This window comes from Esox lucius, chromosome 16 (assembly GCF_011004845.1).
Source record: "Esox lucius isolate fEsoLuc1 chromosome 16, fEsoLuc1.pri, whole genome shotgun sequence".
In the NCBI taxonomy this organism is placed as follows: Eukaryota; Metazoa; Chordata; class Actinopteri; order Esociformes; family Esocidae; genus Esox; species Esox lucius.
Genome location: NC_047584.1, coordinates 21421360 through 21441548, shown reverse-complemented (window position 1 = coordinate 21441548; position 20189 = coordinate 21421360). Strand labels below are relative to the sequence as shown.

At 43.4% G+C, this 20189-nt stretch overlaps 1 protein-coding gene across 1 annotated transcript in view; it reads right to left on the bottom strand.

The window, feature by feature from the left end:
* Positions 1 to 20189, bottom strand: part of LOC105016195 (receptor tyrosine-protein kinase erbB-4) — a 344454-nt gene that overhangs the window by 109057 nt on the left and 215208 nt on the right. The window contains exon 3 of the mRNA XM_013137977.3: positions 17576 to 17762. Within this exon, the coding sequence (XP_012993431.1) occupies positions 17576 to 17762 (187 nt within the window). The remainder of the gene's footprint in view (positions 1 to 17575; positions 17763 to 20189) is intronic.

Here is a 20189-nt window from a genome sequence, read left to right as displayed (position 1 = left end):
GGGATGCACATCCAGGGCACGAAGCTCCCATTCCACCACATCCCAAAGATGCTCTATTGAGATCTGGTGACTGTGGGGGCCATTTCAGTACAGTGAACTCATTGTCATGTTCAAGAAACCAATTTGAAATTATTCAAACTTTGTGACATGGTGCATTATCCTGCTGGAAGTAGCCATCAGACTATGGGAACATGGTGGTCATAAAGGGATGGACATGGTCAGAAACAATGCTCTGATAGGCCGTGGCATATAAACAATGCCCAATTGGCACTAAGGGGCCTAAAGTGTGCCAAGAAAACATCCCCCACACCATTACACCACCACCACCAGACTGCACAGTGGTAACAAGGCATGATGGATCCATGTTCTCATTCTGTTTACGCCAAATTCTGACTCAACAGAAATTGAGACTCATCAGACCAGGCAACATTCTTCCAGTCTTCAACTGTCCAATTTTGGTGAGCTCGTGTAGCAAATTGTAGCCTCTTTTTCCTATTTGTAGTGGAGATGAGTGGTACCCGGTGGGGTCTTCTGCTGTTGTAGCCCATCCGTCTCAATGTTGTGCGTGTTGTGGCTTCACAAATGCTTTGCTGCATACCTCGGTTGTAACAAGTGGTTATTTCAGTCAAAGTTGCTCTTCTATCAGCTTGAATCAGTCGGCCCATTCTCCTCTGACCTCTAGCGTCAACATGGCATTTTCGCCCACAGGACTGCCACATACTGGATGTTTTTCCATTTTCACACCATTCTTTGTAAACCCTAGAAATGGTTGTGCGTGAAAATCCCAGTAACTGAGCAGATTGTGAAATACTCAGACCGGCACCATCTGGCACCAACAACCATGCCACGCTCATTTCCCATTCTGACGTTCAGTTTGGAGTTCAGGAGATTGTCTTCACCAGGACCACACCCCTAAATGCATTGAAGCAACTGCCATGTGATTGGTTGATTAGATAATTGCATTAATGGGAAATTGAACAGGTGTTCCTAATAATCCTTTAGGTGAGTGTACATCACGAGGGCTCATAATACTGTTAAACAGGGACTATGTGTGGTTGTGGAAAAGCACTTCTGGTAGAATAAGGGTGGCAGGAAGGAAGTGTGGTTTGAAGAAAAAATATTTGTGTGTGTTTGTTTCGATTGTTTGCTGGTGTGTCAGTTCCTCATGACCTTATTGCTCTTGGCATTTTCACCAGCCAGCCAGTAGTACTGCTTTGTGTGAGAGACAGTCAAACACACACACCCACACCCACACCCACACACACAAACAAACAAACACTCTCACACACAGACACACACAGCGTAGGCCATTGTCATTGGGGGCCACAATCCTACCTCTGCCACCGTATCCATCACAGTCTCCTCTCTCCTCTACAAGGGGTAGTAATTGCATTTGAAACCATCTGGTTACAGTTTGCCTATTGTTCATGACATTTTCCCCATTGAATCTTCATGAAAAATGGCAGAGATTAAAGGATTATGGAATTATCCTAAGCACAGAGCATCTGCTTAAGTAAAAAGCAGTGAGAAAGGGAGGGAGGCTTAAACAAAACTGTCTGAGTGCAATAGGAGTGAACTCTGTGGGCTAAACTCTGCACGCTTTCAGGGTGGTTGTGCTTGGTTGGTGTACCTTTGGGTCTGATCTCAAAGTAGGCAAAGTTACTTCCTGCCTGGTGGGCCCAGTCTTGGGTTACCTTCTGATGGGGTTCCAGCGTCTCTGGACCCCCCCCCCCCCCCCCCTGTCTCAGCCACTACTTCTACACCTCTATAATAATGTGGGATTCGGGTCAGTCGGTCCTGTCCTGACTCAGTCGTTTACGTTACATCAGATAATGTGATGGGGGACAAGGGTCAGTCGGAACAGTTTGCTCAGGTGTCCTTTTGGATCCCAAGAATACTGTCTCTAATGTCCACGGTGTCCTGTTCAACCTCAGGGGGACATGAGCCCCTGGACAACACCTCAGGACCACCTGGCTGGGATGTCTCCTAGCTGTCCCTGTCCAAGGTCCTCCTGGTCATGTTGCAGGTCAAATTGTCCACCTGGTTCTGCAGCTGACTCGGACTCTCTTTAAGGTCACAGCCCCCATGCATTTATTGACCCGCTGGTCATCTTAACATGCCCAAAACGTGGTCTTCTAATCGTCACCCGGCCCAGCCAGAAGTGCTTTCATAGGACTGTGAGTGTGTAAAAGCACTTTGTCACAAAGTTGATGTAAAAAACGGCTTTGGAAATTACATTTGATCGATTGATTGATTGAGGAGGATTTCAGCCATGACCAAGACCTAGTAATTGTTATCTAGCAAAAAACAGAGGAGAACGAAGAGGTTCAGAGGAGTGAAATCACACTTTAGCTCTGTTGGCTCCATCTAAAGGCTGTACAAACAATGTGAGATGACGTAGTACCAACAGCTATTTTGTTTTCATTTTTCATTACGGCGTTGTACACTCAACTGATGCAGTTATGTATTTCCTCACTTTGGTCTGTACACCTGCATTCTAGCCAACAGATTGCTATTCTAAATTATGAGATTATTATGGATGAGAGTAATACTGTGTTTATTTTTCAAATGGCAGCCACGTATACATTTAATATTTATTCTGCATCCTAATAAACTGCATGGGTTCCTGAAGCGTGCTGGGAGGACCTCAGAACATAATCACGTGACATGATTTATGATGGCCATTCTATCAATATATGCTCACGAAGGCAGTTCCATTGGCATTTCACTCATAATACATTTTACAGACACAAAAAGATCCCATCATGTTAAACGAACTAATTGCCCGCCCACTTTAACAAAGACACTCCATCACATCTGTCATTGTTTTTTTATACTGTATGCTCTTCCTCACATGAAAACTGTCGAGAGAAATGTGGTTACTGAGCAATATGTTGTATGAGGCGATATTTTAAAGGGCAGTGTGTAGAATATATTTTCCAGGTGGACATTAGGTAGTTGCAGACACACCAGTTGGCATTAAAACCCACTCTCCCGAATCACTGCTTCCTGTTCACACCAGGATGTTTAAGATCTGTCGTCGCCATTTAGATTGCACACTGATACATCACAAATTGACAGAAATTGAGCACACTGTAAAAGATTTTGTAAACAGGAAATGATAGAGGGATTTTGCTTGCCCCACTCTGCCATTGTCTAACAATGTGCTTGAGGAGAATATAACCATGTCTCTTGGTGAAATGAATAGAAGAAAGGGAGGGTGCCTGCCTTCTGTTTTCCATAGAAAGTCTGCATTTGAAGATGTGCTTTTGTCTGCACCCAAAATAATTAGTAGGTAAATAAATACTGTAAAACTCTATCGTTCCATATATGAAGGGATAAACATCTTATATTACAATGCATAATGCTCCTTAAATCATTTTACATACAGAAACATACTCATACAAAACGATATATTTATAGAAGATGCAAATCTAAAAATATAGGGAGGGAATTTAAGTGAAGAGAGAGAGAGTAAAAGAGAAAGTAGAGAGATAGTGTCAAAATAATATAGTAAAGAGAAAATACTGACAGAAAAGCGAGAGAAGAGAGTACAGGTAGAGTAGATAGTCGGGAGGGAGTAGAGTAAGATTTTATTTTAGACTAAGAGTTATTAGAGAGAAAAGACAGTAGAAAGAGAATTCAGGAAGAAATACAGTAGGTCAGACTGAAAACAATACATACCTCTGTTTAAACATTAATTAGAAACAAAATAGATTTTTCTTACATTTTGGCGTTTAGGCGCTGCTCTTTCAGGCTTATCTCATTGCTAGAGCAAGCATCTAATATTACAACCAAAGAACTCAACAGTGAGATGGTGGATGTGCTTCATAAATTACCACTGACTGTAAGAAAAGCAGAAAGTAACAGGTGGAGACTGGGGTGGTGGGCGATTAGCAAAATCAGGCCATGTTAAAGGAAAAACACTAAACCAACAAGACAACCCAATGTGGGTGGGAAAATAGTCTTTGCCCATTTGAACTTGATAAAAAACAGCAAAACTGGACATTTTGTGCAAGCCAATACGTGAATGCCTTATATAGACAGAATCCTAAGAGTCAGAACAAAACAGTAAAAACAAATTATGTTGCTGCCACAAATACACAGGGAACTATGGATAAAAGAAGATTTTGATATCACGCCATTTTCCCTGTTGACGTGCTGAAATAGGCTGTCATGTGATAGATGTAATTGTTCCATTTCAGGCGATGTTATCATCAGCTAGCAGACACAAACTGGTTTTCTGTCTGAACAAATAGAGAGACTAAGAATAGAGAGAAAGAGAGCAAGCAAAAATAAGAACGAGTTTGTGCGTCTGTGAGAGTGTGTCTGTGTGTGTGTGTCAGTGTGAGAGAGTGTGTGTGTTTGTCTGTGTGAGAGTGTGTCTGCGCGTGTGTGTATCTGTGTGAGAGTGTGCCTGCGTGTGAGAGTGTCTGTGTATGTCTGTGTGAGAGTGTGTCTGTGTGAGAGTCTCTGTGTGTGTCTGTGTAAGAATAGAGAGAAAGAGAGCAAGCAAAAATAAGAATGAGTTTGTGCATCTGTGAGAGTGTGTCTGTGTGTGTGTGTGTGTGTGTGTGTGTGTGTGTGTGTGTCTGTGTGAGAGTGTGTCTGTGTGAGAGTGTGTGTGTCTGTGTAAGAATAGAGAGAAAGAGAGCAAGCAAAAATAAGAATGAGTTTGTGCATCTGTGAGAGTGTGTCTGTGTGTGTGTGTGTGTGTCTGTGTGAGAGTGTGTCTGTGTATGTGTGTGTCTGTGTGTGTGTATGTGTGTGTGTGTGTCTGAGTGAGAGTGTGCCTGTGTGAGAGTGTCTGTGTGAGAGTGGGTCTGTGTGTCTGTGTGAGAGTGTGTCTGTGTGTGTCGGTGTGAGAGTGTGTCTGTGTGAGAGTGTGTCTGTGTATGTCTGTGTGAGAGTGTGTCTGTGTGAGAGTGTGTCTGTGTATGTCTGTGTGAGAGTGTGTCTGTGTATGTCTGTGTGAGAGTGTGTCTGTGTATGTCTGTATGTGTGTTTGTCTGTGTGAGAGTGGCAGGGTAAGGTTTGGGGACACTTAGCTCATTAACATGTGTGTCTGATTGGCTCAAATAAATAAAAGTGTCCAAAAGGGGTGTTTTGCTGTCATTTTGGGGATACCTTCATATAACCGTTTTCACGGTAGACAGAGGGTTCTACATGGATCCAAGATCGGCTTTAATTGGACTATAAAAGTGTTCTACCTGTAGAAAGGGCTCTCCTAGAGGGCACAGCGGAAGAACCCATTTGGAGTGTTGCATTGGAATGAACATCTCTCAAAAAGACAGCTGGCATTCATAATAAATGCCAACTAAATGAAAGCATAAAGATCCCTACCACAGAGAGAACTGGGGATCGACCACAGAGAGCACTGGGGATCCACTATAGAGAGGACTAGGGATTTACTACAGAGAGGACTAGGGATCCACTACAGAGAGGACTGGGGATCCACTACAGAGAGGACTGGGGATCCACTACAGAAAGGACTGGGGATCCACTACAGAGAAAACTGGGGATCCAACAAAGAGAGAACTGGGGATCCACCACAGAGAGGACTGGGGATCCAACACAGAGATGACTGGGGATCCACTACAGAAAGGACTGGGGATCCACTACAGAGAAAACTGGGGATCCAACAAAGAGAGAACTGGGGATCCACCACAGAGATGACTGGGAATCCACCACAGAGAGAACTGAGGATCCACCATAGAGATGACTGGGGATCCACTGCAGAAAGGATTGGGAATCTACCACAGAGGACTGGAGCTCCACCACAGAAAGGACTGGAGATCCACCACAGAGAAGGCTGGGGATCCACTACAGAGGACTGGGGATCCACCACAGGACTGGGTTTCCATCACAGAGGACTGGGGATCCACAACAGAGAACTGGGGATCCACATTATAGGACTGGGGAACCCGTCCGGGGCATTTTTTTTGTTTGCCTATTTGATTTGTGTGTGTCTGTGCATGTGTGAGAGCCTGTGTGTTGGAAAATGTTCTATATATTTAGCTTTGTGTATGTGCCAACAGCAGGTAATACAAACATTTTGTTTTGGTTTCTGCAGCTGCTTTTTCCCATAAGATCTGACCATGGTGTGGCACCTGATTGACAGTCCTAATTGCCATTCAGGGGAGCTTCTGACAGACCTTGGACGGTCTAAACCTACTGCTTTCAGGGATGGTTCACACCAACCTGTGTGACCTAATAGGCGGGGATGAAGGAGAGGGGATAAGGAATAAAAGAGATCTTTACCCAAACTAAATGGCCAGTTTCTGTATGAGTGTGTGCATGTGCGTTTGAGCGTGTTTGACATGCGTGTGTGCATATGGTTCACGTGAAGCAGCGGTGAGGCTACCCTGTGCATATTTAGTAGATTAATTCATGTGTGCCATAACATCCAGGTGGATGAGCTGTAGATGGGGCTCCACAGGGGCCCGACGGAACAGCGAGGGCTCTTCATGTCCCATTACACATGGATGGCCAGGCCTAATGCCGCCTCCGTGTGTCACGGTAGCTCTTCCTCTGCTCCGTGTTACATGGCTATCTGCTCTGCGCCTGCTCCACTTCTCTGAGGCCCAGCTAGCCTAGCCCAGCAAGTGCAAAGAAAATGCATTAATAATGAATGGAGCCACGATGCTGTGAGGAGGAGGAGGGTAGGAGGAGTGAAGGGGATGAGAGGCGAGCTGGCTTATACGGCCCCGCTCTGCTAGTCTCTCACAAAGAGAGCAGTGTGCTGGGCTGAGTCTCAGCTGACAGTTGAAGGGTAGTGGTAGTAGTGTAGTGCATGGGTCAGGACCAATACGCGTGATACTCTGGCCTGTTGTGTTTTGCAAGTACAGCTTCATAAATTATACACAGTCTCGCACACAAACATTCACTTTGGGGACACATTCATAAACACGCGCACGCACGCGCACACACCATACAAGCACACATTCAGTCTCTGACAGATACACTGATACACAAAAGGCCTTTGACATTGGGGTCATGTGTAAGCTCCTCCTCCCTCAGGATGCCATTTCTCGTGGAACCACGAACACTGTCCCCTCCGCCTCCCATCTATATGTCTCCTAACCCTCCTCCTCATCTCCCCATATCACCCCTCCTCCCTCTATCCTCTCTCTGTCCTTTCTCAATCTCTTACCTCTGACCAAGAAAACCCAAATTATTCCCTCATCCCCTCCCCCACCCTCTCTTCCCCCTGCTCGCATGCACCCCTGACATTTCAGAAATGAGACGCATGCAATTGACAGGAAGAGAAATAATTGGCCTAACCCTTTTAAAGTGTTTCATTAACATTTCCCTGTGCTCTGAGGATGAAATGCGTTCCCATTAAAGCAACATCTCTGTGGGTCTGAGGGAGAGAAAGGTGTGTTCACATCAGTTGGCAAACGGTTTGGGATTGGAAGAAAGGTGCCCACTGTGGTGGCGTGAAAGACGGTGGCTGATAAGGAGAAGGCCTAATCTACAGCCTATTCTAGATATCAGGGGATATATTAAAGGGAGGCATTTGGGGCAATGGCATGGGGCAGACAGTCCTCCCATTGCAAATGAAGGACAGCACCGTGGTTACACTGGTCCCGTTTTAAACAGGTTCTCAGTAGAATTTAAATAATGTGTTGGCGTGGACACTGCAACCGAATATAGGCCTCTTGTTGTCAGGTCAGTGTGTTGTGGATGTCCGTTTTGCCTATAATCCTCCAGGCTGAGAACGAGGCCGACTGCACTGTTTCAGAGCTAACTAAAACATAGCCGGAGGGAGGAGGCTGACTAGGCTATGTTTTGATTATTAATTGACATTAAAATTCCATGCAATCTCACTTTAACTTTTAATGAGGCAAAAGTCTGGTTTTGGCTGGTTCATCCCAACCACTGCAAAAAAATATTCCCTCAAAACTGGAGACATTAGATGACGGTACCAAGAGGCGCACAAAGTTCCTCAGCCCCCTGCCCACATTCCAGTGACCCTTCAGACAGAGGGAAATGGGGTGCAGCAGGGTCCAGGTACTAGGGCTCATCAGTTAGTCCATTTCAGGCTGGGCTCCTCAGTCCATCGGATCAGGTCCATTATTCAGTAGCCAGGCCCTGGTGGGCACAGCCCAGCACCCCACTCCTGCACTCTTTCATTTAATTATCCCTTTCCATACACACGGACCCACACACAGTCTGGTTGCACATAAGGCTTCTTTATTGGGTGTACTAGTCATCTCTCCTCCACAGGTGCTAACAGGTCTTAATGGGTCTTAAGAGGTCCTATCTGGTCATAACAGTTCCCAACAGCAGGTCCTAAGAAGTCCTGACTGGTCCTAACAGGTCCTAAGATGTTTTAGCAGGCCCAATAGCAGGTCCTAAATAGTCCTAACTGGTCCTAACTAAAGCTAACTAGTCCTAACAGGTCCCATCTGGTCTAAGTCTAACAGGTCTAAGTGCAGGCAGAGGCAAGGATGACGACTCCCTGAAGACATCTTTCATGACTTTATTTTCAGCAGATCGTCACTAACGCTGACAGATGGAATGATATGGGGATATCATATCTGGAAACGACTTACTCAAACTGTCCACTGAGTACTAACAACCCTTTTGCTAATTAGTGAGACATATGCAGTGTGCAACATCAGAAACATATTACTTTTAGTGCGATCAAGTGAAGTGGGAAATACGATACAAAATCTCGTCCTATTTGGAATTACCGTGACACTGGTGATCTTCAGGCTAGAGAATATTTTACCTATTAGTTCCCAGATGGATTGGGATTGCTGTCTGTATATGAATGTGTTAACTTTCACAGCCCTAATTTTAGCATATGTTCAGTGCAAGCCAGTAAAGCTTGCTTAGCAACCACACCCACAAAAGAAGCAGTCATGGGCAGGTTGAAAAAAAAAACTGAAGAAAAGCTTCACTGCACAGTTTAGTGAATTGTTTATGTCTTTATCAGCAATAAGTGATAGCTACTCTCAGATAGTTTTAGAATTGACTGTCCAAGAGGTCACTGTTACAGTATGCCTGAATTTGACCCAAAGCCAATGACGAAGCATGATAGCGTCCAGTGTGTTTTAACTAATCTCTAAGTGAGCTTGAATTTTTCAGTCATTGACAAGGTTTACTCTATATCCGCAAAACCAACCAATTGACTGTAACCTAAAAAAACTCAAAATTATGCTTGGTTATTACTGGAGATTTTAAGTCATTACCAGTGCCAATATTGTATACTACTAAGAGGTAAATTAATGTATTTCATTTCAGAGCACTGATGACACATGTTTAGTGTTTTTTTATAGCTTCAAATCAACAGGAGGGACTGAGGCTAGCCTATATAATACAGGGGTTCATTTTACCCGAAAAACACAACAAATGCATGACAATGTTGTGGCAGTTTATTATACAACCCTAGTTGTGAATACCACAAGTAAATATGTAGCTTAGTAACAATAGGGACTGTACTAGCCTACATCATAAGGCTTTTTTAAGGTTGGAGCAAAGTGCCGTTTGAAGCTGGGAGATATGTTTTAATCATTCAGTTTCTTAATGATGACACCCAATCCATTATTAATAACTCTGGTTCCACCATGGGGCCCAGGCAGCACTGGGCTGAGGTTAGCCAGCTAACTAACGTTATACAGTATTAGCATTAGCCCCAGCGTTTTCCATTTGATGTCAGTGTAATCACCACAGTGATTTACCCTCCAAATGCAATAAAAAGTTTGATGTTAAATGGAAGAAGGGATCTTTTTTCTTATTTTCTTTTTCTTTTACGCTTTTCAACTTTGTTTCCCTAGGCTTTAGTTATATTTTCTTTGTGTCTTGTTCATTCTTACTATTTATAAGAGACAATAGGAAAATACTACATGATTTTCATTATTATGTTTCCTTTTGTCCTTATTGTTATTCTCAGGGTAGTTGAGGCAGTTTCAGACAATGTTTTCCCAAAAATAATTCTGACAGTGTTTTCAGACAGACTCCTCCAGTACTGAAGAGAACTTGAAGAGAAATGTTAGGGAAGAGAGATGGGTGTTTCTATGTTTTGTACTTTTCCAATGCCAGCTTTATTTTATTAGAAATTGTTGCAGTTGTAGAAGCAAGACTGCTTCCACACCTGGGAGTATCAAGAAGACAATTCACCTAAAAACTCAGAATGCTCACAATGTACACACCTGTTTACTTCATGGAAACACATTGTTTTTTGTTAAGGCCACATATTTGTGATGGTTTTTCTGTACTTTATTTGGTGGAGGGCAGTAGGGGAAGATGAAGGTGATGATTTAATTTGTGTGTTCCAAATGGCAACCTTTCCACTATATAGTGCACAACCTTTAACTACACGGCCCCGTGCAAATGATGGCTACTCCCTCAAAAATAGAAAGCAACAGATGATCTTTCCTTCCTCATGAAGTGTCCACTATTGAAAAGCAATGTGGAGGTGGGATGGCTACAAGGAAGGTTTGGAAACTGGACATGTAATTTATTTAAGTTATGTGACAACCAATGTATCATTTCTCATTCCTTTGACTTAAAGAACCTTTTTATACTATTTGGGCCAATGGATATTCATGTAAACCAATGACATAAACAAACAATGTTGTTGACTAATGCCGCCTCCTACATAATGGCTGTGCACCTAATACGTAATGGTGAGGACATTCCACGCTGGTGTTCGTGGTACTAACATGCTGTTCCTAAACCGCATTAGTGAGCTTGCAAATGTGACAATATGAATGTTGTCCTTCAAAAAAAAAAAAAAAATCCCTTTTGCCCTCCCCCCAAGCGAAGAAATATTGAGTATGACACAAGAGTAATTGCATGAGAACTAATCAATTAGACACACAATTGGAAGCAACCTGAGGTCTGGATGCTGCCAGGCAAGAGGGGATGAGAAAGGTGGAGAATGGAGAGAGAGGTGGAGATTGAGTTAGAGAAAGGTAGAGAGAGGTAGAAAATGGAGAGAGAAATGGAGAAAGGAATAGAATGAAAGAGAGGATTTGTTCCAAATTACCTCCTATTCCTTGAATTCTATGTGGTGTGGTCAACAGTAGTAACCTGTGAAGGGAATATGGTACTATTCGGTATATAACCATGGGGGTTTCTCATAGACAGACAGTGACCAGGCTGGGGAGAGGCTGTCCAAAGACCTGTCAGGACAACACTGATTCCACGTGTCCTTTATTTTCACCTTGTCATGTCTATCCTTCTATCCATCCCTCTGTTCATCCCTCTATTTCTCCTGTGGTGGTTTGTCAGTAAGAGACAGGCCAAGCACGGATCTGCTGTCCAAAGGCACTGATTCTGCTTAGTCCTTTAGGAGAGAATGTAACTGATTCCACTTGTCCTTCATTTTCACCTTGTCCATCCATCCATCCACCTGACTATTCATACATCCATCCCTCATGAGCACCATTTCATGATCCAAAATACTTTCACGAAACACTGAGCAGCGCTCGTTGAACTTAATGTATGATCATCCAGATTTTCCCCTTGAGCAAATGCAGGGTGATGAAGTGCATATTGAACACAATATTCAGTGTGTGCGTGATTGTGTGTGTACAGTATGTTAAATAATACACATGTACATACTGTAAGTTTCAGTGTGAGATTCAAGAGTGAAAGAGAAAGTGTAAAAATAAGAAAATAACAGATGGACTGTGAGCAGTGAAGTGTGCGTGTGTGTGTGTGTGAGAGAGAGAGTGTTTGTGTCAGCTCACTGTGTACAGAGAAATTGAGAGAAGCACGTCTGGCTGATGGAAGTGAAGACTGTTTTTCTTGGGGGGAGGGGCAGATTTATTGCAGAGAACTAGTGGGGGTTAAAAAATGGACGAGCAACAATGAATGAACAAAACTATGGGAAATCAGGCAACTAGCTGGTAGAAAACAATGAAAAATGAAAATGTGTGTACTGACAGGCTCATCTATGTTATGTATCTTTATTGAGGCGGTTATTCTTGTGACAGCTCAGTGGGCCGCAATTACCATGCGGAAGGACTGAGCCCAGCTTGACTAGCCTTGGCTGCTAGCTAATGTAACGTTTGTGTTCATGGTGGCTCAAAATAAAATAAGAAGAGAAGCGGGGTAAAAATGTTTGCCTAAGCATGAAAATAACTGCAATTAATCTGAAATGGAAAGCATAGCTGCACTTTGGAAATGTCAAACGAAGTGGCAGCGTTTAACCTCTTGTCACTGTTCTGGGGAAGACATATAATTAACTCCAATCATCTGCTTCTGGAAGGACAGGTGGAGACAGGGGGACCAGAGGAATAGCCGGGGGGATTTTAGGAAAACAGATACTAATAGAGAGAGAGAGGTAGAGAGAGAGAGAGAAAGAGAGACAAAGAGGTAGAGGGAGACAGAAAGAGACACAAAGGTAAAGAGACAGAGAGGTAAAGAGCGATAAGGTTGAGAGAGACAGACAGAAACATGAATACAGTCTGTAGAAACACAGGACTATCCAATAACTCCCAGTTTCACCTCAGTATGTTGTAGTCGGTATTTTACTGTGTTTCCTATTTTATATTCAAAAGTCTGATTGAAAGGGGCAACAGAGGCACATTTGACATCCACACAACCCAGTCCCTGGAAACCCATGAGTTTCCTTATTTTTACAGTCTCCTACACAGACCCTAGTGGGAAAATCTATAGAGCCACATTGCAATATACCAGCTACAAATTGATTTTATCCAGGGCAATTTCTACCTCCTAGGAATTCAGGTCTGTTTCAATACAGAGGGGTCCATTTAATCCGCCTCCAGATTAGCCCTGTGTGTACTTAATAACCTTTATCCTCTTATATGTCGCTTATAGATCGTATCGATCCTTTTACACATCTCCAGAGAGCAGGGTTGGAAAGAAAGGACATGATAATATGACAGGGACATCCAAGGGGGCCATTACAAATGACTTCTGCTCGGAGCCTGCTGACGTATTCTGGAGAAGACAGATGTAAAGAGACAGGCAACGAGGAAGGGAGAGACCAGTTGCTGTGAAGACCCTTGTCCTCCTCTTCTCTCCACAACACCCCTCTCCTCACTCCCCTTTCCACACCACTCCTCTCCTCCCTCCTCCTCACCTATCCACTTGCCCCAGGGCATGGATGGGATGATTCCATTTCAAAAACCACTCTGCCTTTTCACTGTTTCCTCTTGACTTGTACTACTCTCTGTGCTCAACCTACACTTTAAAACAATCTGGAGCATTCGGAACGACTCAACTGCTAGATTGGTAGCATTTGGTCACTTACTTGGTAGTTGTTTTTAAAAACTGTTGGTTATTGATGTGCTAAGGGCTGGGTTATTGAGGCAAGGTTAATGAGGTAGGACCAAGAGGGTTATATCAGGAGACTGAAGGTGTGATAAAGCAAGTACTTGCTGAGTGTACATCATATAACAACTATTTTCAACAAATTAGGGAGAATTCCTTATAGGCATTTGCCACTGTGCATTTTACAGAGTGCTGTTTCAAACAGTATGTCTTGTGGGATAACATGTGTAAGAGCAATAAAGAGACACTTTTGTCACTACAAAAAGCTACTCTGCAACATTCCTTCACAAAGACAAAGGTCCTACACAATAAAATACATGCTGATATGTACAGTAGATGAGTGCGTTATCTACATGTATGTTGATAGAGGGCATGTGTGAGTTTGTGTTTTTCAGACTATCGAGGAGGGAATGATGAAGTGGGACAATGAGTGTAGTTTAAATTATTCACTCTCTCATAGCTAGCAGGGAGAAAGACAGAAACTCGTGCCTGTGAATGAAATGTATTCTGACACTTGGGGTATTCTTACGTAACAGAAAAAATAAAGAAAATTCTGAACACTTCTGGTTTGGTCTCTGGCCACCGTTTTCTCTTGTCTTTCGCCTCTCTCTATCCCTCCCTCAATCTCTGAATGTATTTCCCTTTCTCCATCTCTAATGTTTTCCTGTTCCACTCCTCATCTCCAACACACACTCACTCCCCCATTCTCCTATACTGCCGCTCTTCCTCTGCATCTCACCAGTGACCACTATCTTTTGTCTTAAGGGCTTTCGTCACACTTAGTGGAGATTCACAGAGTAGCCCAGCGAGCACACCTCCTATTCTGTCCAGTCATTCGTGGTGTGTTCATTAACAGTGTGACAGCCACCAGTGACTATAGAAAAGAAACAAACAAATATAATCGATTGGACACACGTGCCGACGTATCAGAACACTGTGTTTTCCCTTGCAATTGGTCGACACAGGTGGCACTGATTCAGAAAACTAACAAAAAGTCTATTCTGCCTCGCTTCCGACTGGCTGAGCGGCCTTCCCATCACTGACTGTGCCACACGGATATGACTCCATCCCCTGCCTGGGCAAAATTGACAACAAATGGACCACTCCGCCTTGGGCTGTGAGCGCCTTTACTCGCCCTCCTCTCGTTCCATCTATTTCCATATCTTTTCCATATTCATTGTGTCTTTCTCTCCATTTTCCTCGTCTCTGTTTTTCTCTCGGACTAAGCAGACAGACACCAACTACAGTGCAGTGTGTGACCTCCATCCTGCTGCTCTGGAGACAGTGAGTGATGAGAGGCTATGGGTTAACCGTCTATTAGAGACCCTGTCACGCATGGCTGTATCAGAGCACCTAAAGGGTTCCTGACAGACCTGGTCTGTATCTAATGGCAAAACTAGTGTGATTTATATGGAAACAGGTTTTAATAGCAACATAAATATCTCAAGCCGAGTATAATCAACACAAAGTCAGCACTTCGAAAAGGTCAAGGGCCGTCCACTGTTTTGCACGCAGCTCCACGTGATGTACATGAGTGGTAATTCAGTTGTTTACCACTCATTCTTCAAGGTGCGCTTGTGTAAATGCTAATGGAAGGACGCCAACGTCTGAAGAAAATGAGAGCGAGAGAAAGAGCGAGAGAAAGACAGGGGGAGTTAGTCAGAAACATTTTCACAGGTGCTTTTAACTGTTGTGAATGTGATGGTTGAACTACAGTAATAACCATCTACTTGTGTGAATGGGGCGAGAGGAGAGAAAACACATTTCCAGATCAGGGTGGGAACCAGTCTTGCCTCAGGTTTCGGCAGTAGGACACCGCTGTGGGGGATCAGCTATAGATCTTTATTTGATTTTATCAATGTTGCCTCTCAAATAGCACACTTTGGTCAATTTAGATCGCCACCAATGCTCACGGATGGAAGTAATGAACCAAATAGTTAATAGGTTGCAATCTGTGATGCAGCCCCAGTCTTCAGTAATGGAGGCTTGGCCTTTATGGAGCTAGCTGCTATTAGAACAGAAGCAAAAAAACTGTGAGTATATTAAAAAGCACACAAAAATAACTCAAGAATAGAGACGTACATAGAAAAAACACAGTCAGACTTCACAAAAACTACAAGAAAAGCAACTGGATAATGCAGGGGGTGGCTGCAGAGTGGTGAAAGGGAATTGCAGGTAATGGACCAATGTTTTGACAGTGTGCGCACGTATAGATGTTGATGAAGTTAAAGACTAGCAGCTAATGATAAATGTAATGGAGCGTCTATTTGCACCCAGGTAAGAATAGCCACACAGCAGCTAATCGGCTAATCACACCCACCAAAATAAATGACGCAAAATTTGACGAATACCTACGTGCATCAACGGCAGCAGACGCCAAAGGATACTGGTCACTCAGCACTGGCAGTTGATTCCTTAGCGCAGTAGGTAGGGCGTCAGTGTCATTCTCTGGGTTGTGAGTTCGGCCCTCATACGGCTATGGTTTATATTGCATTTCGCTGTACTGTACTTGTACTTGTTCGATGACAATAAAGTTAAAAAAAGAAGTCGATAGCTACGTGACTCAACGGTTGCATGTGCCAAAGGAGGATTCAATGAAAAAATGTAGGCTACATTAAATACAAAATATAACCTTTTCAACATCATCATGTGTTTTCTCGCTGTTTGTATAATTAAACTTAAACAGACCAAAGTGCAAACTTCTATATTTAGCTATGCCTAGCTAATTTAGCAAATGTTAGACGTTAGCCAAGTAATTTAGCAAACGTTAGCCAGCAATGATGAAGGCATACAGTAATTTTGCTAACTAGTACCATTGGTGCTAGCTAGCTAGCTCTAACTGGCTACAGCTGAACATGCTTGGGCAAAATGTGAAATTTTCACATTTCCTGCAGTTAATCGAAATACTCTGCTGTGTTGCCAAATAGCAAAATTATGTTTTACGTAAAACTATTATATTATACTAGGTAGCTAATGTTAGATGGGGACATTGGGGAATGGGGAATTTCCATATTATCAAAGTTTCAAAGGTGCATTTGATGACCTGAGTTTTACATTATACATTAATTCTTGTGACTTATATGATGCATAATTCCAAGTCTCAACACTGATATGCATGTTTTGAGACAGCCAAAGTGTGAATATAGTGACATTATATACACCTTATAGATACAGCTCCGGAAAAATTTAAGAGACCACTGCACCTTTTTCTTTCCTTTTCAAAAAGAGACCACTGCAAATTGAAAGCATCTGTTCCTCACTCAAAAGAAAAAGGTGCAGTGGTCTCTTAATTTTTTCCAGAGCTGTATATGGGCTATTGCCACCCCGGGTGCAAATATCATTGCTGGCTAAGGACACCTGGGTGCAAATAGCATTGTTGGCTATGGACACTGGGGTGCAAATGACATTGTTGGCTACGGACACCTGGGTGCAAATATCATTGTTGGCTATGGACACCGGGGTGCAAATTACATTGTTGGCTACGGACACCTGGGTGCAAATAACATCTGCCTAAATGTAATGCTTGCTTTTACATTGCGTATTTCGCTGCACATACTCGCATCTGATTCTCTTCCAGGCAAAACAAGCCCCCCTTCCTATGCGACCCACACTGCCATTGCTTGGTTCTGCTGGGGACTTGGCATGCTTGGTGTGCTTTGCAAGGCCAGGTCAGGCGGCCAATTGCCATTCAGAAAAATCTACTGAAGTGATTACTCCATTTCAGAAAAATATAAATAGCCTGGAAGAAGTTAAGTCAAACCATCCTTTTCTCTCTAGGAGTGAGTTTTGTACAACAGAGAAACCACAACAGCCTTACACCTACACACACACAAGCTGCTCTAATTTAATTTACCAGAGAATTTGCAGAGATTCTGAGATTCTTACACTTGGTCAGAAAATGTACGCATTTCACTGAAGTTAGGCTGAGTAGACCTAGAGAATGTCAAATAACAGAGGGAATTAAGGGACCATCAAGTTTTATAGGCATGTGCCTATTTGTATTGTAAACTTTGTCCTTGGATGGCTTCAAACATCTGGAGTCAAAACAAACATTTGCAGTCAACCTCAACAAACCCCTTTAAGTAGAGCATCAGACTATTATTTAGAAACAAAGCGATGATGAGAATGTTGAAGATACAGTACATGGACAGCTGTACTGGTATGCACTGGTTTTATTTCATTCCAAATTTCTATTATGAGCAGTCTTTGTTTAACTGGCAATTTAAGAGAACACAGGAGTAGCGGAGGAATCGAGTGGCCCCAGAGTTTCGTACAGAGGTGGCATGTATGGGGACATCAATCTCAGACCAAGAACACATACCTGTCAGGTTGTTCAGTCCCAGCTGGCGCAGGCCAAAGTTCCCATCTTTGCGGTAGTTGAGGAAGACGGCCAGAGCATAGCGGTCTTCATACATCTTGGTTCCTCTGACGATCCTCAGGTTCTCCAGGGGCAGGTAGTCGAACTGGTTCAGAGCCACCAATACATAACCTGTCACCTCCCGTATAGACTGGCAGGAGAGAGACGAGACAGGATGTCAGCCAAAGCATATGCCTGTTTTAATCACTGGATGAATTTTATTTTTGTGTTGCTTGTAAAGACTTCGGGTAATTCAAGTTCCTGTGCTATCAGGGGAATAACCACTGTGCAAATGTAACAATCTGCTGCTGTATTTCTTTGTGATATCTGTGATCGTTTTGCTTTATGTGTTTTGTGTAATTTCTTAATGGTTGTACCTAAACTGTATGTGTAGACATGTGTACCCATGGTGATTTGAAAAAGTGACCTTGGTCTCAGTCGGTGCCCTTAGTAGAATTAAAGGTATAATAGCAGCAACAAACTGGAGAGACAATCTGTTATAGCAGGGTCCTAGAGCTCATATGTTCTTATCTGTTTGGGTCGTCCTATGGTTTCCATGAATTGCCAAGTAGCAGACAAGTCTGAATGATCATATTGATACAGACAAGTTTTGAAAAGGAATCCATTAGGAAAAAAATGCCCACCTATCCAATCAGCAATGCCACTCCCAATGAGGTGACCCTCTGGGGGTCAAGGAAAACTCTATTAAAACTTCCAGCTTCGCGTTGTGTCTCCACTTTCCTCAGTAGGGTGAATCAGAAGGACAGCCATCAGCATCACAATCACTTCACACTTAAATGTCATTTAGAAAGGATAATGACTGCAGAGACTTTGCAAACCCACCCAGCCAGAGCTGGTATGAATCAATGTGACGTTACTGTCCTCCCCTCATCCCTGTCATGGTCACTGTCATTAGCGGGGAAAGACAAAGAGGCTGTCTCTAAAATGGTGCTCTTTTCCAGGCATGGTGCACTTCATCTGACTAGTACATAAGCAGACTGACAAACAAACACCCTCCCACCCCATCTAACACAAACACGCTCACACCCAACTTACACACACACACACACACACACACACACACATGTAAGCAAGGTCACTGGATGTGTATATTAAAACCCTCCTGAGACTAAAACCCTCCTAGACTGACGCAACGTCACATCTAATAGACAACGCCCTCTGCGCTGATTTCCTGATATGGAGCATTCTTGCATAGCATTGAAAAGAGGCTGGACATTGCAGCGTCTTATCAGAGTGAGAAGGTCTGGTATGACAATCGTGCTGAATAGTTTGTAAAAAGTGTGAAAAAACTAATTGAAGCCAGACAAGATGGTGGTGTTTGTTTTGGCCTGTGACTTCCACTTGCTTTGCAAGGTCTGATTATGTCACAGGAAAGTCGTCTCGACTTACACTCACTGCATTTGTAGGAACACAGATGTGCTGGACCTTTCCCACCGCAATGCACAGAGGAGCACTTTAACGGTAGGCATAAGAATTCATTACCGCACTTAAACTAATATAATTATATTTTTACATGTCATTTCTGTTGATACCAGCAGAGGTTTTGGAATGCCAATTTAATATGCACAAAACAACATAAATGACGAGTACATATTAACACATGCTACTACTGACAATCGTTGACGTTGAGCTTTTTGTGGACAAACGTTGAATACTGACGTTGAGCTTTTTGTGGACAAACGTTGAATACTGACGTTGAGCACAGCGCTAAACTACTAAGGAGTCAGTCACCGGCACTGCTGCTGCCACCAGCGCTCAAGCTCAGAGGCCCGTCACCGACTGCTGTCAGGCCCCATTGTCATCACTCCAGGCCGGCCCAAAAGTGGCAGGAGCAGTCATGGTGCTGTCATGATCGACCACATTCACTTAATAGACATGGAAGGCAGCTATTTTAGTCTTTTTCAACCAGTGCTTGAAGAGTCATGTCACCTGTGTCCCATATTGCACCCTTAGCGTCCATAGTGCACTCCCCTATGCATTGGTCATAACTAGTGCACTACATGATGTTAGTTTGGGACACAAAGTCCTGAGTCGTCATCTGTTTAGTAGCTTACAAACTACTACAGCCAGCTAGGAGCATCAGGTCTAGGTCTGCGGAATCCAGCTATTTGACGTTTAATACAAAGAGCATCATAAAGGTGCTTGATGCCATCTGAGAGACAAAGTCAGCAACGAAAATATATAATATATATGCATAATGTTCGAGGTAGAGAGGCAGTAAAGGCTGACACAGTATCTAAAGGGTTTAGACAGAATACAACGAGTGATGACGTAGATTTACAGATCTAGTTACAGTCGTATAACATCCTGCTATGTTTGTGTATGTCTGTCTGTATGTTACCAACGAGACAGGAGTGTAAGTGGCAAAGGACAGAGGGCTAGGGGCTGAGTCTTTCACACCCACAAAGGCGCTCAGGCACAGATGCAGCATCCATCCATGCTTTTGGAGGTCACTCTTCTAATGACCCTGGAGCTGCAGCTGAGAGGGCTTGGGGACCAGCATGAGTCTGAGAATGGTGACCCTGCTATGGGCACAGCACTTCCATTAGACTCCTTC